General features: G+C 43.7%; 1 protein-coding gene across 1 annotated transcript; it reads left to right on the top strand.

Moving 5' to 3' along the window:
• Positions 1 to 18,993: 18,993 nt before the first annotated feature.
• On the top strand, positions 18,994 to 22,222 carry LOC134024874 (CD209 antigen-like protein E). The gene is made up of 6 exons (XM_062467600.1): positions 18,994 to 19,179; positions 19,771 to 19,857; positions 20,004 to 20,204; positions 20,362 to 20,507; positions 20,599 to 20,699; positions 20,837 to 22,222. Exons 1-6 carry the CDS (start codon positions 19,110 to 19,112, stop codon positions 20,976 to 20,978), a joined length of 747 nt encoding a protein of 248 aa, XP_062323584.1. The 5' UTR covers positions 18,994 to 19,109; the 3' UTR covers positions 20,979 to 22,222.
• The last annotated feature ends 329 nt before the right edge of the window (positions 22,223 to 22,551 follow it).

Consider the following 22,551-nt stretch of genomic DNA (forward strand, 5'->3'; position numbering starts at 1 on the left):
CAACGTCTTTTTCCGGTGAACATTCCTTCAACAATGCCAAAGAAAAAAGTTGTACTCACCCTAAGTTGTTCAAATAGGTCCAGGTGTGCAAATCATGCCATCAAAACTTGATCTGCGTAAGTCCCAAGGGTTCAAAGTATCTAACCATGTAAAGTAATTCGTCCAAATACAATGTTTTACGTTCATGAATAGCCATTATCCTTTGTTTCATTATGCAAGTTAGCCGACGGAAGAAACAACTTGTTCACATAAAAGTGTTATTTTCTCCGGTTAGCAACGGAGTATTTACAAAATGAAGGTATCAAAATGTCCGTTGAACCCTCCCCTTTTGATTGCCACCTTGTTCGACCCAATAGGAGCTTCCATGCCCCGTTGACAGCCCTCTAAAGCCAACTAGGTCTGTGCGTCCTGCCCCCCCCCCCGCCCCCCCCCCGCCCCCCCCCCCCCCCCCCCCCCACACACTCGTTCTAAACACATTTCTCGAACTGGCTTCGACTGGCTCTGAAATTAGCTCGTTAGCCTTGTAGCTGACAGCTAGCTGAAAATGCCAATACCTCATTTGTATGCGTCTGTGGAGCCTTCAAAATAACAGTCGATTACGCAATATGGTTGACAGAATCAGTGTTCTTTGTGCGCCAATCCTTGGAATCAGATAAAGCACTCCAATGTGTTCATGCTTCAGTTTTTGTGTTTCAGTATTACTAATTAGGGATTTAGCTATTATATATGATAGTTCTAAGTACCACCTTTCATTAGAGATAACAATTATGAAAAATAATACCTTTTTATTTGACCTTGACCTTGGTTACAAAGGGTCATTTTGGAGTCTCCAAAAGACCCTTTTAGAAAATTCCTGGATGTACTCTTATAAAAACATGTGTCAAATATGAATATATTGTGGTATTATGTTTGACTTTTGATTTGAATTGGGTAAGGCTTCAACCTGTGGTCCAATTTAGTCTTCCAGATAATACCTACCACCTCTAGGCCTCTTCAGGCCTCTGTTTTCAAAACAAAATCTAGGCGGAAATAGAAATTTTCACTTTCCTTGTGTTCAAGCTTCTATTACTCAACACTAGAAGGACTGACAGGGGTCCTGACAACAGGGGACATAACTTCAGAGTGTCAGCTTTCAAAAGAGATCATTTACATGCATGTACTCCAAATGGTTCAAGAACAGCTTCCAATTTACTTTGGGTATGCTGTTTAGGCGTTTTCAGGCAAATTTAACAGGAACATGAAAAGGATGCAAATTCCTTGTCTGTGCAAACTTTCATGGCGATTAAAACATTCTGATTCTGATTCTGAAGAAGGAGGACAATCCCAAAAAGTTGTTGACCGGGGGGATGGGGGCCATTAGTATGAAATTAAGACAATAACATTAGTCATTTTAGTAAGTCAACAGTCTAAACTGCAGTCTAAACTCCTGTAAGAGGGGTGATGTTTCACAGCATGAAATCATTTTGGTCAGCTCAGCAGTGGTTGTTTTATCATGCACTGTTGTTGTGTTAAGAGCAAAAAATGAGTGCCCGTCAGAACTAGCATTATCCTTGTGCCGTTCTGTAGCGGCATGCCGCTCTAAAGCCCCTTTCCCCCCACTACTCACGTCTATATCAATGCGACAGAGCTTACGGAAGGCACAATATTGATCAATAACATTGGACACGCAACAGCGGTCCGGACAAAGGGCTGGAAAACCGGACTGTCCGGACGAAATCCAGACGTCTGGTCACCCTAATTGGCAGTTCTGTGTCTCTGTGTCCTGATTCTTTAGTCTTGTCCCAGAAACAGTGCGCCATTTATTGTTTACCTCCCCGGAAATCCGCTGCCCGGTTGCCACACAGACCTTCACACTCTCCTGACAAGGCCGTTTGAAGCTTTCCTGCACCGTTATCAGTGGCTAATAGCCAATAATGTTAATGAGACTGGTGCATGAGACGCCATGTCTGAGCTGGTGATTCACTTAGCCTAGCACTGAGCTGTAATCACCGGCTGCTTGGCTTTCATGTCTCCCAGTTTCCCACGCTCACAGAAGGCTCCGCTAGCTTTGCAAACGAATGCATGCCAGGCTAGGCTAGATTAATGTTGTGTTAAGCATCGCTTAGGATCGTTTTTGGGGATTTTTAGCCACAGACAACATTCTGGTCGTAGGTTATTTTTAAACTACATGTGGATAATGCGTCCACTCTAAGGCCTCTGAGTTATTCAATGTGTTGAGCTCTATGGACTTCATTTAACATGTCAATGGGCCGTCTCACAACCATGGTCACACGTTGGACCTTGGCTTGCTGGTTTAAGACTTTTGCACACTATACTGTATGTCCATTATACTAAGAACAGTCTGGCACAGCACTCAAAATAACTATTCATCTCCTAAGTAGCTGCTGGTTTCAAAGACAGTGGAGTCTCCGGATTGAAGCGTCGACGCAACCACATGATTGACCTCTAAGCGGTGGGACGGAGAACTTCCATTCACGCTGCCGGGTGTCGGTGACACTAAGCCCACCTCTCACACCTGATAAGGGGGAAGGGTGTGTGGGTGGCACAGACGGTGCCCGACGTGGAGCCACGACTGCTTGTCGGCAGCACCTTTCTGACGAGGAGTCTGAGGGGCCAGTGTGTGTGGGGGACGGGGGGTGGCAGAGGGTGTCGGGGCAGGGGGCGGAGGTTAGATGTCTGCGCTGAATTGGTATGGTCAGCAGACTAAGTGTGTGTGTGTGTTTGTGTGTACATGAGGGGAACCTGACGTCGACAAGAGAGAGAAGAGAAGCCAGGCTTCAGGGTACAGTGTCAGGGCACACAGGGTACAGTGTCAGGGCACACATTTGTGACTCATTCCCATAATGTTCCCTGTCCCTTCCCTACTACCGCAGCAAGCTTTGCGTTCACAATGGATCCCTACAGATCACAATCAAACATGCCATAACCCTTGACAACGACACGGCGAACCTGATGACATCGTGTTTTTGTGCCCTCATGCATAAATGCCTTCGTGACGCACTCGGTTCGAGTGGTTTGTAGATTTCCTGATACAGCATCCTCCCAGTTTCGTTTTGAGGTTCTCTCATTGATTTCTCTCGACGACAGGGCTGTGTGCTCTCTCTTCTGCGGCAGGGAGGGGGTCATGCAGCGGGGTTATGGCTGCAGGAGAGCGGGCCTCCTACTGTACTTTCGCACGGAGCGTGAAAGAAAGGAAAGGAGGTTGTTAGCTATGGAGGTCAAGATGAAGAGAGGGTTATCTCTGATGGGAAACTAGGAGACTGACACACAGGGTGATAACACTGAAGGTTCTCAAAGGTTTTAGGCTGGTTGCGAAGCATTTTGTTTTCCTCTTTTTATGCGTCTTGTGTGCACGTGCAGTCAATGAGTGGCAAGTTCACGACGGAAAATCTTAACGGCGTAGTTTATCAGCAATAAGGATGTTTGCTGTTTCACAGGTGATCCATCGGATGCCCTCCCAGGTCTTTAATCTCTAGAAATGGTAGCATTTTCACTGAGTTGTTTGTGGGTGTGTTTGCATGAGTGTCCATATCCGTTTGCCAACACTTACTCTAGCAAACCAAAGGGAACCAAAACAGAAACCAAACACCAATCTGAAGAGGTCATTGTCGGAGGATCAGACTATTTCTCCTCTCTCCGAGTGCAGCCAGCTCTCACTCCACAGTCGCTAAGCACGCCTTGTGTTTTTGTCTCCTCGACAGATGACACCGCTCTCGACAGGTTGTGGCAACTAGTCCCGCCGTCCCGGCCAAAACTTGGAAGGTAACGGAAGCGCTTGGTGATAAAGACCCCGTAAATAGCGGTACAGGCTGTTCCATTAAAAGGGATCCTAGGCGTTCCCGGTTGTACTAGAGTGTTCCCGAAACCAAAGTTAGGTACTCCCCCTCGGGATGGTGGAAGAGCTGGCCTGGCAGGCCGGCAGGGGGACTGAGTTACCGCAGGTGGGGAGGGATTCTGGAATGAGTGTGACTGGTAATGTGGATGTTGGGAGGGGTGGGAGTGGGTGTGGGGCAGTTGCCCAAAGTTGGGCTTGAATCAAATCTCTTCAGTGCAGAGATGGTTTCCATGTATATGGGTCAATGTCCTTACCAACTTGACCATTTTGATTTTGAAAACCAGCGAGCATTGAGTGATTGCTACCCTGAGGACTCAGAAATATATATTTCAACCGCAAGTGGCATGCTGCAGCAGAATTATCACCAGTCACGCACATACGGTGATACTGTAGTAGACGCCGACTTTCTGATGTATGCCCTCTTAACTAATGGGAGTATTATGCTCTTGTTCGACACTAATTTGAGCTGTCAAAAATGGAGCCTTGCAAGTAGCTACCAGGGACATGAGAGGGGAAGCAACGCTAGCCAAATGGAGGAAACACTGCCAACCCTGTGTCCAAATCAGTCAAGGATCAAGACTCTCAGTCACTGCTGAGAGGGAGACATGGGGTTCAGGGGTAGATAAAGAAATGGTGCATGTGTGTGTTTGTGTGTGTGTGTTTGTGTGTGTGTGTGTGTGTGTGTGTTTGTGTGTGTGTGTGTGTGTGTGCATGTTTGTGTGTGAACAAGAGGGCTGGCAGCTCTCAGAATAGGGTGTCGGAACAGCAGCGAGGACACATCGTACCAGACTTAATTCTGTGATTTAAAAACAAATCCCTCTGACTGTCTTCAGGGTTCTTGATCCCCAGGATCTTACATTGGTCATTTTAATCAATGCTGGCTGTAACCAACTATGAGCTCTCCTCTCCCTTGCAGGTCTCAGTATAAGCTCATATCCAGGTCAGGTTGCTGAAATCCCAGAGAATCTTAAACAAAGCTGTTATGAGTGACCTCCTCTTCTGTCCTTGTGTAGCTTTGCCATCACCTCCGATTCCCCTCTTCTTCTCAGGGTTGACAGGAGTTCTTGAGGTCTAGTTTGTCTGGAGTCAGTCATGCCTTTGTATTCTTAAGCACTTGAAGGAAACCCTCGCATAACATCGAAACATCGATGGAGAGTGTATCAATACCCCTTTCTGGGAAGTTTACAGTCTAAAGCTTACGTATGAAGAAGCAACTACTGGTCTCATTTGATATTTTGTAGGAAAATTTACTCTTTCAAGAGAATTTATCTTGATTTAGTTATGAAGAGTGACTGTATAACAAGTAAGAAAATATGCAGGTGGGAGTGGTCCAAACATTTGGTAAATAGTGGCCCTTTAAAACAATTTGTTTGGGACAATTTCAGTTTCAACCAAACCAAGTCGAGTTAGAGGTAAAGTTGTATCTGGTGTTCTAGATAGCAATGGTTTGAACTTTTAATCACTTCTCCACCACAACCAAAGTGGTAAACACAGATTTGAACTGTCTGTACCGTATTTTGCCCAGTACCACATCAGTTATTTGTGTGTGCGTGGATGTGTGTGATGGGAACGTGCAGTGGATTACATGTCAAATTCAGTGGTGGACATGGAAGGTAAACACTACGCTGCTAACCTGATTTCAGGCTGGTCGAAGGAAAAACGACTGGAGCATAGACATAACACCAAGGTAAGGAGAGAGTGTGCTTGCAGTAAACATGATTGAGAGATAGTGTGTTTTTGAGAGACAGTATTGGGTTTCATGACGCATCTGGACCTTGTGCCAACACTGTTGGCCATGTTCACACACTGCCCCCTAATGACGTTAACCTTCACCTGCAGCTTGCTGCATTGAGGGGAAAGTGACAAGGTCGCGCACAAACAGACGTGCAAACTCAAGGTGTGTTTCTGCATGCGCACACTGCGTCCTCCGTGTTTGTTTGTGTCAAGCTTCAATCGTTTCAGTCGGTATACAGGGGTGTACAGCGTATGTGTGTGTGTGTGCGTGTGTGTGTGTGTGTGTGTGTGCGAGCCTGTAGGGGCACAGCTCAGTTTAATCATTTCCAATGCCTCCTATGCAGATGCACAATCAACAGGCCAATTAATGGGGCGTCCTGCATTCCTGGCCTTTCTACTGGGACATAAAGACCACTATTCTGTGTCACAGCTATAAATCAGTCGCTGATGTCATCCGGTGACAAGGCAGCACAATGTAGCAGTGTGGCCACGGTGGTCGTAGCGGTGGCCACCGAGGTGGGGGGAGGAGTGTGGGGGAGGGGGGGGGAGGGTTGGATATGGTTAGGGGGGAGGGGAGGGGCTGGCGTTGTGACACATTTCGTAACCCCCTGCTTTTGTGCCCTGCAGGGCTCACACCCAGAGGCGGAGCAAGCGCTCACAGACGCGTGGCTCCAGGCGTCCTCCGTCGGGAAACGTTATTTCCCCGAAACCGCGATTCGTCGTCCTTGTGTCGTCGAGGTACAAGGGTTCCAGTCCACAGCAAAGAAGCGAAGTATGCCAGCCCAAACTGAGATGGGCTGCTTATTTGTAGCAGAGAGGCGTTCACACAGACAAACACACACACACAGAACGCACAGTAATAAATGGCTAAGGGGAGGGGGGAACGGGGAGAATGGATGAGAGGGGCACATGGGGGGGGGGGCTTAAAAAGAAAGAGGGGGAGGCAGGAGAGTGGGATCAAGGGGTCAGTGAGCTGGACTGGTGACAGGGGGTGGGTGCCGGGGGAGGGGACCGAGGGAGGGGACAGAGGGAGGGGACAGAGGACAGGGAGCCGTCACACTCGTCATCCTCCTGCCGTAATGACATTGTCAGCAATCTCATTAGTGGTTCTTCAGTTCACTGAACTCCTCCAGTTCTATCAACATCGGTGAGCGTGTGTCTTGTTCCCGCACGTGTGTGTATCCGTGTGTGTGTGGGTGTGTGTGTGTTTGAGTTTTGGTGTGTGACACGCCGATGGAAAACATGTCTGCAATGGGTATAAGTGCTCATGTGCGCGTTGGAAAGCACACGCTCACACACCTCCCTGTCTTGACTCCTCTCTATCTCTCTCTCTCTCTCTCTCTCTCTCTCTCTCTCTCTCTCTCTCTCTCTCTCTCTCTCTCTCTCTCTCTCTCTCTCTCTCTCTCTCTCTCTCTCTCTGTTGTTCTAAATCCAACCTCATTCCACCCGGTAACAAGCCTGACCTTTTCCTTGCGCCAGGAGGATGCCCGCTTTGTGCATTCCGACCAAACCGCCTGTTTCTCTTCACAGACCCTCACTATCTCCCCCTGGATGTCAGTCACCTCCGTCTCTCGCCACCTCGGGTGCCATCAGCTGCCTCTGAGGCCTGTCAGGACATTTGGGGGGAGACGGAAGCTCCTGTTCTATCCTCTTGTTGACTGTGTTGGATTTCCCTTTAGGCTGTTTTCATGTGTACAGATTCGACCTGCTGTGGAGCTCCATGAACTCAGACTTTACTGCGAGGCCAGGTAGCCCGAGGGTGTACATGTTTGAGAGGTGTCGCAGAGCAGCCCGTGTTCCCGGGGGTTACTGGTGCGGATGGGCCAGGTGCGGTTGCAGGTAATCCGGCAAGCTGCAACGTGGCTGCCTCGTGTCATGGGCCACACCTCACACACGTACCATCCCCTGAGGAGTCGGTATTATACTCTCACACACACACACACACACACCTACACACACACACACACACACACACATGCATACACAATCTCTTATGCATGGCCACTCACACACACACACACACACAGATATGCGCTGGTATGCATGGTGACACACACACAGTACATGCTTGTACGTATTGCAACACGCACTCCCACATCACACCCACGTGCGTCAGGCATGCAGGCATATTACCGTAAGTGCAGTCACTTGAGGTACAGACACACTCGCCAGGGTGCGGTTAGGGCAAGCTGAAGCATGGATGCCTCGTGCCATTGAGCCAATCATACATACACACTCAAACACACCCAAACTGCTGACGGTATCGCACTTTGGCCATCAACAATAGCATCAGCACAATTGGCCCAGTTATTTCAGTGTTTGGTATTTTGCTTAGGGCGGACAAATTGAAGAAATGAATAGTTCGGCAAAGGCGTGTCATCACCCAAGCCAACCCCGGTTTCACAAAAGAAAGCGATGGAAAGAATGCATTGCCATCATACCAAACACACTTGGCCGTCTCAGTACCATCTCCACCTTTCCTTTCTTGCTTGGCACTGCCCGGTATAACTTACTTAATATCCTACAATGACCTTTTTTGGATTGTTTGTCATGCTTTCTCTTTAAAATGTTCCTGTATTCTTAATTTGTAGTGTTATATTGCATTTTGTTGTGAAGCACTTTGTGATTTTTTTTATCTGCGAGAGGTGTTATACAAATAAACTTTACTTACTTACTTACTAAAATGACCTCCTAAATGTAATACCGTGTTCATTGGCAAGATTGTTGTAGAAGCAGAGAAGCATTTCCAGACGAAAGTCCAACCTTTGATGGTAGGATGCTGGGTCAGCTTGCTGGGAAGCCCTGCTCTGTCTGCATGTTGCCTATTTTTGAATCCTGAAATGATTCCACCCCAAAGCACGAAGACAGCACTGATTTTCAGGTCAACAAATGCTTTTACATTGGGCAGTCCACATTTCATCGCTCCATAAGACGCCTCATAAACGGCTCCATCCGCCATGAGGCTAACTTTCCCCCTGACTCTCTTTCTGTCCTTGCCGTGGTTTTGTGCCAGGCTCTACAAGAGCGCCAGCCGGTGGATGTGTAGCTGTTGGGCTCCTTGAACAGGTCGCCTCGGCGCTGAGCTTGGACAGCTGTCGCGCAACAAATAGCCCTTCTGGAACACGAGCACGAGTGTGAAGTCTGATACACATACTTACGTAACACACACACACACACACATACAGTACAAACAAACCAGTTGTCAGCAACAGCGCTGTGTTTGTGCGTGCGTGTGTTTGCCGTTCGGACAGCCGACGAGAATATGAATTTGAGCAGCACTGGTGCACAGTTAATTCCGTTTGAAGCACATTTGAATTCTCTTTAAGCAGGTAGAGGTGGAAGAGAGAAAGAGAGAGATAGAGAGATAGAGAGAGAGAGACAGACAGAGAGAGAGAGAGAGAGAGAGAGAGAGAGAGAGAGAGAGAGAGAGAGAGAGAGAGAGAGAGAGAGAGAGAGAGAGAGAGAGAGAGAGAGAGAAAATGAAAGATGGGTGAGAGGATGTGTTTAATCATGTCTGCAGCGTTAGGGGTCGACACAAGACGAGTCCTGCTTGGCCCTGCTATGGGCCAACAGTGAGCTTTGGAGCGGAACTCTCTTTCAGTCAGGGGATTAAAACAGATAATAGACCACAGGATCTAAACCTATTACACATTTCGTCAAAGGTGCCTCCCAATACTAATGTACCTGAGGCCCAGCCAGTAGGGAGAAATAATTATTAACTCACGAGAGGGCGGAATGTAGAGGGGAAGAAAGAAGTAAAGAAGGAAGAAGGAAAGAAAGAGAGAGAGAGAGAAAGAAAGAAAGAAAGTAAGAGAGAAAGTGTACCTTTAAAGAAACTTTCAACACTTTTCCTCGCTTGACTTCACAGGCTTTTGTGAATTTCTGGCTCAATTTGATGAATTGAATTGGAAGTGGCATGGGCCAGGGCAGCTTTACTGCCTCGACAGAAACAACAAAGTACAGCTCACAACAGGCAGAGTGGATGACAGTCCTATTTAGGGGCCTTGTCTATCAATCACCGGTCGAAGGTCTTCCGTGCAGTTACTCCAAAGGAGTAATTGATGACAGCATTAGCTGTGCTGAGTCCTGAAGACAAGACTAGATGAATCAATGAGGAGAAAGAGACATAAATAGAGAGAGACAGAAGGCTTGGTGAGTGTGTGTGTATGTGTGTGTATGTGTGCGTATGTGTGTGTGTGTGTGTGTATGCATGGGAGAGAGTTTGTGAAATAGAGAAAAAGACAGACAGAAAAGGAGAGAGAGATGATGTATAACATGACCAACCAAACTGCCCTGTCAACGTAGTAAATATCCAGCTCATAAATATGGATGCCCATGCTCTTATGTTTTTCAAGCAGGATAGTATTGAACCATTTCCCCCTCCAGCAGTGCAAACTGATCTGAGGTTTGTGTGTGTGTGTGTGTGCGTGTATGTGTGTGTGTATATGTGTGTGTGTGTGTAGATCTTGTTTATATTGCCGCAACATTATTTCCCCAAAGGAATGAAGGGGGTATGTAAAGCAGAGACTGTAGGCTGTAGAACAAAAACGACACAACTATTCTCTTCCGTTACATTTTTCAATGGCTTTAATTGGAGCCAGACGTAAAGAGCCGGACAGTGCCGCCTCCTAGTGGATGAAGGGAAAAGTGCAGGTATCAATCCAGTACAGGTGTGAAATAAAAGGCAGTCAACAAATAAATAATCAGAAAAGACAATCGATGCGGATGTCTGAGACTGTTCAATGTTCTTAACTTTGTTAACATCTTCCACTGCTTTGAGATCTCGCTCTGCTCAGTCTAACTAGCTGGATTAAATGAGGGGCGGTTGAATGGTTTATTCATCAGAATGAAGTCACTGCTCGCAACAGAAAACAAAATATATATTTAGACAGAGGGACATTGTTACACCAAACAATCAGGTTGCAATGACATCATCACATCCTGGGTCAGGGATTCCTGTCTTCTCAGGAAAAGGAGTTGAATTAGATTCAGGGCTTTGTGTGGAATAGACCCGACCAGAGGAATACATAGATAAAGATAGCCGTGTGCTGGGACAAAGACGCTTTGTGCCAGCCTCAAACATCCCCTAACAGCCAGGAAGTTACAAGGATGTGACTGTTGGCGGAACAGGGAAGGCACATGTGAGCGTTGGAAACCGATTGTGACTAAATTAGGTTAATAAATTAGGTTACTGAGCTGGGAAAGGAAAGTGAGAGACAGTCTGGGTAGACAGAAATAGGATGAGAGAGAGAGAGAGAGAGAGAGAGAGAGAGAGAGAGAGAGAGAGAGAGAGAGAGAGAGAGAGAGAGAGAGAGAGAGAGAGAGAGAGAGAGAGACATGGAGTGGGTGTGCCACAATAAAAGACAGAGTAAGGTAGACAAAGAGACAAATAAATATAGTTAACATGTTGTCTCCAACCCTAGTGATGGCCATGTTGGTGTTGATTTGACAGATACCTCATGACAGAAGTATTATTCGATTTGTTTAGGATAGACCATTTATTTGAAAAAGACACGTCTGCACTGGACTGAACCCCGATTAAATAGAATACATTTCCCTAAAATGAATGGAGGACATGTTCTGGCTATTTACAACCTGTGTTCTGCCATGGTCCAAGATAATCACACTTGGACTAGTCTTTCCCAAATTCTGTCCAACTTGGGCACACCACAAATAGGCATCCTGGAGCTACAGTTTTTCAGTTGAACCCCTGAAGAAGGGTTTCAAGTTAGAATTTGGAAATTCAAATGCCCTGCTGGAGGAAGGAAAGACTAATAGACCCCCCATTGTGCTCCGTGTGGCCAATAAGACATCACGCTGAGATGGAGTGCCCCCTGATTAGTGGGTGCCCATTTCATGGAACTACCTTCTGTAGCTAACTAGAAGTCATTCGTGTCAGCTCTATGCGGTTGATGGTAACATGCCGCCCACTGTAACTCAATAACTGACTGTACATGTATTTGCAGAATAAATCAATAAAGTTCAATTATCCATTACTTAGAAATGTTTTCACATTTAAAACAACATATTTGATATGATTCTCCTTTATGTACCTCTTATTCAGTATCAAATATACCTCACCAATACATTCATGAAATGCAATCACTAAAATCTTACACATGGTTCACACATTTGCCTCTGAAAGCCTTATTTGGAAGAAAGAAATCTCCTTTCGAACCGACAGTAATGATATTGTCCATTGATCATCCCTCATGGATTCGTTTCTTGGCCGAAAATGAAATGTGCCTCTCCAGTGTTTCCACAGGTCCTGGTGCACCCACAGCCCACTGTGACCTTGCCGGCGTGAGGTAACAGGCTGACAGTGCTCACCCTCTGCCCAGGCATCTCCAACCTGGATCCCCTGACTCCCCGAGAAAGCTCTGCAGTGAATAAAACATCCCCCTCCCATGCCCAATACTGATGTGTGTCTACCAAATAATGGTATAGGCTGTGTTTAATTTCATGCAAGATCAACACAATTAAAATCAGTGGAATTGGAATACATTAAGCCTCATTTCCCCACAGGCATAATTGACTGTGCCTTAACAAGCTCCTCCTTTGAGCTGAAGTGATAACGATCACCAGGCAGGAAATTAATCATGTGTGGAGTAACTAAGCAACCTTGTTATCGCGAGTTTGATTTGATTTTCTTATTTTTCTTAATTGGTACTCCATCATGTTGTGTTTTTGCCCCAAGTGATTTCAGGATTCTTATACTTTGACCTATATTTTGTTGTTTTAGGGGGCCAGGGCATTGTGTCTGGAGAGTCTTGCTAACTCTTAAACGTGCTTATCGAGCTTTATTCACTAAAACGAAATTATATTAAGCGACATTTTAGTAATCGTTTCATGCAACACGTTGAAAGCTTCATCTGCCCACTGTGGGGCGCTATATCACTGAGGAACACTGATTCTGCTTGTGTACTGTCAGGAGAAACCGTTACTCGTACAGTAGGTCCCAGGTCCTTCAAATCCAGGGTTTTCAAATGTTCAATAATATTTTAGACTGCATAAACTGTATTTGCCCTCTTTCCCAGTTTTCATTTTTTGAGCTTTGTTGGGTTTAAACTGGTGAGAAATACTATATATGTTTGTTTGCTCATCTTCCCACCCAACCAATGTGCTCTGGAGCTTGTTGACCACCTACCACTATTAGCTCTGCTTGAGTTATATGATGAAAGGATTTGCATGATTAAACAATGGCATTAATGAAACAGTGGGTGTTTGATAGTGAAGAGACTTGGGTGCACGTCGATCAAAATAATTGCTTTCAGCATTTGACGAGTTAGAAGCTGGTTAGAGGAGAGGAGGAAGAGATTTAGACGGACGCACTGCGTGGGAAGAGACCTGTGTTGACCGCTTACAGAGTTATCTTTGGGGGTACTGGACATTCTCTAAAAAGGTTCATGGCTAGCACAACCTGATGAATTGCACTGGATGTCGCCATAGCTCTGTGAAGTAATTCGGTGTCATCTTTTAGCAGTTGCTTTTATATTCGTATGTGTTTTTGTATTTCAAACTAAGGAAATGATGTAAATGATGTGCTACATTGTAGCGGGCGTGAACAGAGGAGGCCGCTCCGGGCCCACGGTTACAAAGGGGCCCCCCTCGGTCTCAATCTGCCCGATTCAACATGCTTTGATGTTGTTTGGTTGAATATTTTCAATGAAGTTTGTTTGTGTGTCTCGAGTGTGGACAAAAAAAGAACAAGAAAGAAAAGTCTGACTCAGGACACATCTGTCACCTGCAGAGCACATACGACATCCTACTTCTTGTTTGGGCAAACTTACTTGGAGCTGATTCTGATTCTGCAAAGCAGTGATTAGCAGCAGTTCAGTTGAGCACTGTGGCCTGTTGACGTCATTGATTCCACCCCCTTAGTTACTTCCCCTTAATCGGACCACCACCACTGAGTCGATTAAGCAACCAGGAGTTTTAAAAGCTACTGTAGAATGTGTTTCTTAATCATAAAAGTTTAAAAAGGGAACCTGACATCAGTCTAACACCAAGAGAGGATGTGACTTTTTACTCCTATCTCTCTCTCTCTGTGGATGTGCGTCATTTGATAGAACGTGACGTGATAGAACTTTGAAGTTCATGTGCTTCCCATGTGTGTTGTCTCTGACTTAGTAGTGTGTCAGAGAGGTCGCTGTGTATCGGTCTGTGCATTAAGCTGGAACTGCATGTGCTTTCTCTACTAATGTATAGGCTAGTGTCTTGGCGATTTATGCAGATGGTGGTTCAACATTGGTATTGTAACGACACTCATAGATGTGAGGAACTAGGGATCTTGTGGATCAAGTGCTTTTGTGAGTCAGTGGCATGTTCCAAGGCACCATACAGCAGGGTTTACACAGCTTGTTTTGGTATCAATCCCGGGTCTACTAACACCTAATCCAGCCAGTATACATTTCTGCTAACAAAGGTACACACAATATGTATAGAAACATGTATCTGAAAAAACAAATATTTTTTTGTCAATCCCAGGTTTAAGGTCCAGGTACTGTACACCTTTTCTCAAATAAAACCATTGAACTCATCATTTTGGGAAAATAAACTGTGGCAACCCAGGGGCGCAGCAAGCCCGGGGTCAGGTGATCGGGGGAAGATATGTCCGGGATCCGCCCCCACCAGAGACAACAAGCTACACAGCTGCAGCTCATGAGCAGGAACGAGGATGGCCCCACTATAAAAGGCGGGCCACCCCTGCCGAAAGGGGAGATGGCTAGAAGTGAGTAGTAGCTGGACCCCAACACACATTGGTTAACCGTGACCCTAAACGCTTCTGTGTGTCGTTGCAGTGAGGAGTGGGGGATCCAGACAGCCAAGGAGACCAGTCCCGACTGTGCCCTCGACCGAGGAAAAACCTAATTGGGTGTGCTCAAGCCTTCGGCGAGAGCACAACCTTTGTTCTCTCACATTTATTTATTTATTGTTTATTTTCGCCCCCCTAAGGATCAGTCAATATTTGGACTACATACACAACGGCGGTGTCAAAAGGTTCGTCTTGGTAGCGATTGCGTTGGTTGTATTTTTATTTACGTTCCGTTGCATGGTTTAAGTAGAAATTGCGTTTTTGTGGTGAAAAGTGAAGCTAACGGTGGCTAATTTGCTAGCCACAGTCACTGACGTTACTAACGTCACTGCGTCACTAACGTCACGAAAACACGCGTGACTACCTGTAGCAAAACATTCATTTCACATCTGTTAACTTGGGGGATAGCTAGGCTAACTATAGCTTTACTGCAAGGCAGCTGCAGGAACGCCACAAGCAAAGAGGCCAGGGTGATAACTATTTACTCATTTTACTTTGTGATGTGAAACACAATTATGAAATGTAATGTACAATATTAGCTGATATTATTAAGGAAGTAGGCCCACATCTACTTTTGGAAACGGTAGTCTACTATTTCACTGAAGCATCGGGCAACACATACTACAGTGGTCTATGATGCATCTGTTTTCAATCTTTAAAATAAACATTCCTCACAAATACATTTTCGTTGTAGGATTTATTATGACATTACATTACAAGTAAACGATTTGTGGGTGAAATGATCATTACCTGTGGTTTCAAACCAGTGTTGCTCACTGCAACGCTGTAGCCTACGCGAGACACTACAAAAACATCTACACAGTTGTAGGAAGTCAAACGGCACAGAACATGTTCGGCACTCCCCTTACTTAAATCAAAAGTCTATCTAACTACTAACCTGAACTTCATTGCCACAGCCTAAACGTTGTCAATCTGTTCATGAAAATAATTTATTTCAGCCTAAACCGTACAACGGAACGTTAAATCCAATTCAACCAACGCAATCGCTACCAAGACGAACACAGCAGTAGTCTACTAGTACTGTACCGTAGTAGTACAATTTACCGGGGCAGCTTCTCCACACAGGGCTATGTCGCATTTTGCGTTAGGGTTTCGTTACTGACAATGATCGCCACCAGTGAGCTTTTTATGAATGAGCGATTTTCCACTAAATAAATGTCAAGCTTATTTACGTTTTGGGGGGCATATTTTCAGTTAGCAGATGGGACTGTCTGAATCGCGATTCCATCTTCTACTGCCGGGTAACGTCGTAGAATAATCTTCAAAGGGGGTTCTTTATTAATGAATGAATGCAATGAGTAGGCTACATGCCTGAAAATATCACGAGAAGGGAAAAACTTAAAATGACGTTTAAATCATAGAGATTAGGTCCATTTTTACACCGGTCTGCCAAATTTATTCGTTTTGATTCAACGATGAGGCTGCCTCTTGCAGGGGAAATGAGAAGACATCTATTTCATTCTACACTTCACTCGTATTTTCAGTTGTAAATGAGCAGCAAAAAAAAAATGCTTTTAAATCTATTTAATCTTTATAAATAATAAGTATGCATTTTCATATAAAATATACAGAAATCAGTTGTAAAAATGTCATTAAAAAACGGACCCCTGTGCAACCGACGCAAGCAAGCACACCCTACAATTTCCCCAGAAATTGTACCCTCTCTAGTTTCTTTTTGTATTTGTGTTGGAAAATAACCTCCTGCTTTGGGCAGATCACAACCCGTGCTGTGCTGTGTGGTCCTAGCTGCGCCCCTTTGGTTGCCACAAAACAAACAGATGAAAGTATCAGATCACCTCAATCAATCAATTTTTATTTATAGAGCATGTTTAAAAGCAACCATGGTTGGCAAAGTGCCGTACAGGAGGTAAAATAATCATTGCAGAAAAAAATAAAGCATAAAAAATAAATAAAAATAAAAACAGTTACACAAAGCTAAGGAACCACTTCCCCATACCTGTCTCTATGCACTCCTCCACCTTTGATATGAATCCTCCTGGGGTGCTGTAGTGTGAGGACGGCAGCCGTAGACTCTGGCTCCTCAGTAGATCATTAAAAAACAAATGCTACGGAGCGGCACACAGGATCCCAAAGGGACCAGGGGAAACCACGGAGAGAGAGCAAATATCGAGGCCCGCAGGCAGTAATAACGCAGGGAAATGTGCGTATGCATATGATGCCATTTTTGGTGCCTACAGGAGAAGGAGAGGAGGATGGGGGGGGGGCGAAGAGTGGGCTCGAAGGGGGGACAGTTAAGAGAGCCATGCGTGCTAAGATCCTGCAGGCTCTTTAAAATAGTGCGCCTAGTCAGGGACTCGTTTTTTGATTTCCCTGTAGACCAGGAAGAGGTCTGGGTTATAAGAGGTGCATCGTAATCTTTCAGAGCCTCATAACCTCTGTATGTTTCCAACTGAAATGGCATTAGGCTGTGTGAAACCGTATTATTGTCCATGATACAGATACTGATGGGTAGTTAGAGTAATACATGTGATATTTAGTGTAAACAATTATACATTTTTTTGAAATATGTTCTTATGACGCAGTGCCACAATGACAAGGCACGAGAGCAAGACTATCTTTTCACATACAGTAGCTAACAGGCCATGGGAATGTCCATGGGAATCAACAAATCAAAGTCAAAAATGAGTTTCCTTCTGACATATCAAGTGTTGATTTGACATAAAATCACCATGTAATTGTCGTGGAAGTTTTTGAGAGAATCAATCGTTTAAGCTGAAGTCGGGTGAAGTACAGAGTTAATGTTTATTTGACGTAGATTTAAACATAATAACGTTATCAACATAACATCATCGACACACATAAGACAATAAAACAAAGACAATTCTATACAGCTCCATCTAGCATTCTAGAATGGAACCGGGTGAATCCAGCCCACCAGCACTACCCAGCTGATGGCCCTGAACCACCCAGAACATTCTTCAACAGACCATTTTATAGATACGACAGTTCTCAAAAGTCATTGGTCCATCCTACAGACATGCAGCTATACCAAATCTCTTCTGTCATTGGTTAAATCCTTAGAACAATACAGTTGAATCCACATTGTCTTCAGACCAACTGTCTCTTCCCCCCAGGTGACAAGAACTCTCTCAGGTCACCCAGACTTCCCGTCTCTTAGACTTCACGTCTCCTAGTTAGGTGTCATAAAACTGCAAATGGCATCTCTACCAAATGGAGTTGAATCAACATTCATTGTATCAAGCTTCTTAACCAACTGTAAACTTCTCCTAAAACACATTCATTGTACATAGGCCCAAAATGTATTTCACATAATGTCATCCACTGTATGGGTATATGACAAGGAGCTATTCACAATGAACAGATTTCAATTTGTTCTCATGGTAGATCTTGATACGTTATTTTCACTTCAATTGCCAGGTGAAGTCGTACCATCACACCTCATTACATGCAGATACACACTCCTACACTGCAACATTAGGGGGCAGTACACAACTAATTGATAGTGGTATGGTCTGAATGTATGTGCACAACATTGTTCGAGAAGTGTCTGCCGTGGTACATGTCCCGTAAGCGTGTGTGTGTTTGTGAGATTTGTTCATCGCCCTAGCGACCATTTGTCAGGTTGATACATGGGCAGCCTGTAGCCGAGTCCAGACAATCGATACTGTTTTGGGTGTTGCCAGGGTGCTGTCTTTAATCAAAGGACCATAAGGACTGTTGGTCCTGACGAAGTGCCACTGCAGCATGAACTAGGTAAAGAGATGAGCACAAGGAAAATGTACAGAGAGTACCAACAAGCATGCACACAAACACACACGCACAATGAGAGCAATACATTCATATTCAGTACACAGGCACGTATACACTCACATAGAAGTTGTCATCCAACAACAACAAAGTCAGCGTTTTCAATTTGTCAGGATTGTTTTCATCACATATTGACAAAATCAAGTCAGGAGTGGAGAAGACTGATAAGAGGCCCATTTTCCTTGGAGATAGTAGAACTTTAAACCTAGCCATTAACCTAATCATTCCCATTTTAACAGTTTAATTGCTGGTAAATGCAAGTGGATTAGTAGGCTATAGCAAACTGTCATCGTTATATGTCCACACAAGCTTTTAAAAAGGTACATAATATTGAGGGCTATTAATGGCTGGGGCTGGTAAGGGCTATTTTGTTCATGGGATGAATGGTTTTTCCAACTTGGCATTGAAAAGAGCGGGATAAAAGGTAATTTGTAAAGATAGGCTTTTATTCCTGAGTCATTTGTACTGTGACCTTAATGTTTCCAAACAGAGCTTAGGATGAACTAACGCTCACACACTTCCTTTTTTGGTGTTTTGAGCAACACAGTGTCCACATTAAGCAAGCATCATTGCATTATCTGAATGTAATCACTGCTTATTACTTTCTTACTTATTATTGTTTTTCTACTGACCATTTCTGATAATGCCTCTGATTCTGGAACATGCTTTTGATCAATGTGTGTAGATTAATTAGTGGTAGTAAAAAAAGTTTAAATTCCATTTAATCATACCAGAAAACAGGAAGGCATGTGTTGGAACATTTGACTTTTGAGTTGAGAAATCTCAAAAAGGTTTTTGGTTGTTGACCACGAGAGAACAAGACCAGGGAGGAGTTGTTCATATTGTAACCTTATATAACCCAGTAGTTAAACTAACAAATCAGAATATTACTAGTTGGTTAATTGAGCGTGAATCATGGAGATGGATCAATATGTAAATGTGCCAGAGGCGAAAAAGAAGAACTTGGACACTCGACCATCACCAGGTGAGCCTTGCACTTTGTAATGGCGTAGTTATCATGTCAGTGTGACATTTAGATATATTATTTTGAGATAGGGTTGTGTCAGTACTAGGGGTGTAACAATATATCGTGGAACAATATATCGCAATACAAAAATTTAACAATATGTATCATAGAGTTATGGCAATATTTTTACAATATGACGTCCGTTTGATTCTATTGGTTGAGCTACCAGCGCACGACCTACTCTGCAACTGCATCATGCGTGCATTCATTGCATTCACAGAAATCGCTTGAACTGAGTTAACTAAATTGTATGTACAACAAAGAAAATTATTGAAAATGTTTAATGTTTTGGAAATAAATCTGTTAATTGAATTTCGGTTTCATTTAAAATATTGCTCAAAATATTGTGATACTTATTGTATCGTACACCCAGTATCATGATACGTATTGTATCGTGAGCTGGGTGTATCGTTACACCCCTAGTCAGTACTGTATATATGTAATGGTAATTCTAAGCATTCAACAAACCATACTTTCCCTATGGAATGGTATATATTTTTGTCCACACCAGTGTTAACCTGTGCCATACTATGTGTGATCCTACCACAGGAAGTGGGGTCATCACAGTAGTCGCTGTAAGCTTTGGGCTGCTGTGTGTCCTGCAAGTCTCCCTCAACATCTCTCTACGCCTCATCTGTAGGTTGACAATGATAGAGATGTATACTGTAGTTAATTCCTGAGTCTTACAGATTTTGGTGAAAAAATAAAAATGGCCATGTTGAATTTGGATTTGTTTCACCATGACATTTTAGACACACCTGAGATATTCTTTCCCATTTCAGATTGGAGAAATTGGACGGACGAGTCACAAATGAACCAGACTGAAGAGAGAGACCAATTACAAATCAGTTATGATAAGCTGTCCAATGAAAAAGGCCAGTTACAAATCAGTTATGACAAGCTGTCCAATGAAAAAATACAGTTACAAATCAGTCACAACAGGCTTGAAAACATGGTAACAACATTAAATTCCAGGATAAGGGGTGAGTAAAACAAAGTACCGGTAATTATGTTGATGTTATTTACAGTATAAGAGGGCAGGTCTCCGACATTCTCTCATTGAAATTATTTGAGGATATAATGTCTAGATACAGTAATGCAACATATCAAGGGGTTTCTAACTGAAACTCTAAACTGTAGCATGTAGCCCGTGTAACCACGGATGGACAAGGCTGGACTCCAGCTGTTATTACATCTCAACTGAGCAGAAGACCTGGGAGGAGAGCCGTCAGGACTGCAGACAAAGAGGAGCACGCTTGGTGATCATAAACAGTGAAAAGGAACAGGTGAGACACACAGTTGTTCTTTGACAGGTTCGGCATTTTCATTCGTAATTGTTTCGACCATCAAATGATTTGGACTGATCTTCATCCACAGGAACTTCTGACTCTATTGAACATACGTGTTTGGATTGGTCTGTGGGACAAGGACTCAAATCAAGTGTGGAAGTGGGTGGATGGTGCCTCACTGGACAATGGGTATGTTAGAAGTGTTTATTTGATTCTTGGGCCGAGGGGAGAAGGAAGTTTTGGTAGTCGTTTCACTTTATCATTGAGCAAATACATCCCTTCAGAATATGCCATTGTGAGGTCGTTTTTTCTGTATTCTCTTTTAGAAGGTACTGGAAAGTTGGAGAGCCTAACAACTATGAGGGAACGTCAGAGGACTGTGTTGAGATACGACCAGAGAATGATGGATTAATGAATTGGAATGATGACGAATGTTCCTTTCAAAAGAACTGGGTTTGCGAGCATTAAGATGTACACTGTGTCATGGTGGCAGGGGACATAGTGTGTGCTGTAACTTAGGATGACATTCAGAAGAGAAAGAGTAGTTTGGAAAAATATATTTTATTCAAAAGTGCAAAAATTGTACTCTTTACTGTTCTGGTGTTTATGCATATGCATTCACACATTCACACATCCACACACACGCACACACCAGGGGAATTCCACAGCTTAGCCACAGCTCAAAATGGTCCTAAACAAAAACTCTGTTGGCTTTATATATGAATGATTGTTGAGTATTTACCAACAATTCACAATGTTAATGTACCTACTGAGAAAAGATCCCTTTGTTTAGCGGAGTAATGTGTAGCGGGGTGTGGTAGAATAGATATACTTAATATATAATCAAGTATTGAGTTATCGGGGCACCACCACACCCTGCTACTAATGTCTGAATGCTATATCTGGAAACAAATCTAAGCAATATGTTACAAGGGAAATTACATTGATGCTTGATTAATGCTTGCTTGGAGAGTAACTAAACAGTCCCACCTGTAGTTTTATCCCACCTCTTCCTATTAACTCAAAGTGCTTTCAGGTTGTGGGTGGAGGATTTTTCTCATGAATAATCCTTTTGGGGCTTACAGAAACACTTGAAGTGATATGGCCAATTACTTTAAAGAATTCCTTCCATCTCAGTGATGATGTACCCCAAAAGAGCATCTCTATGTCAAAATGTTTTTCAAATGTTTTTATCACTGGGGCAAAAAGAGCTGGGATTTACCAAAAAATAAACAAAATATTTTAAAAAATTGCTAACAATTGCTGGAGTAAAAGACCAGGATTTAGTGTTTAGTTACTCTTAAATGTGCAGACTTTAATTTCAAAATCAGCTCTTTCAAAAGCCCTTTGTCTGTTTGAAAGTTGAAATACTTTCACGGAGACTTGCTGCACCTCCTGCGACCTGCTGCGACTTGCAACTCAATCATCTTAGATGATTAAATCCTCCTTGCCTTGTGTTCATAAATAAATAACTACATGAGAAAAGATGACAACACATTTTGTAATAACTCACACACAAACTGTCACTGACTTAAAAAAAAATTACCTATGAGAAAAATAAATGATACCATTAAATTCCAACAGCTGTGATTTTGGAAAACACAACCTATTTCATTCCATTCCAAGAATCTGTGACCAAATTGTATGTACATTTTACGTTTGTGTTACGTTTATGTCAGATAATGCTTTCAAATGTACCTAGCAGCAGAAAATGTCAGAATAAATGTCTGAAATAGGAATAAAGGCTACGAATCAAATTTATTTTGATTACTAATCCTGACATCAACTCACTAGAGACTGACCATAGACTGACTTCCCCCAAAATCAAGCCTGATAATTGAGGTGACACGCTACACAAAACATTCCACTTTTCAAAATCCCTTTTCCATCATTCTGACACATAGGTGTAGCAGGGCGCGTTAGCAGGCCCCGCTGAAATGATGAACAGAAAGTGAACCGGAGAATTCTATTAGAAAAGCACGGAACAATGCGAGACCCAGAACAAGTCTCTGAGACTGAATGACAGCAGCTTGCGACGAGA

The sequence above is a fragment of the Osmerus eperlanus genome, chromosome 8, assembly GCF_963692335.1.
Source record: "Osmerus eperlanus chromosome 8, fOsmEpe2.1, whole genome shotgun sequence".
NCBI classification, from domain to species: domain Eukaryota; kingdom Metazoa; phylum Chordata; class Actinopteri; order Osmeriformes; family Osmeridae; genus Osmerus; species Osmerus eperlanus.

Coding starts and splice junctions, on each gene's coding strand:
- LOC134024874 (XM_062467600.1), top strand. CDS start 19,110: ATGGAGATGGATCAATATGTAAATGTGCCAGAGGCGAAAAAGAAGAAC. Junction 19,858..20,003: donor CATCTCTCTACGCCTCATCT/GTAGGTTGACAA, acceptor TTCCCATTTCAG/ATTGGAGAAATTGGACGGAC. Junction 20,508..20,598: donor TAAACAGTGAAAAGGAACAG/GTGAGACACACA, acceptor CTTCATCCACAG/GAACTTCTGACTCTATTGAA.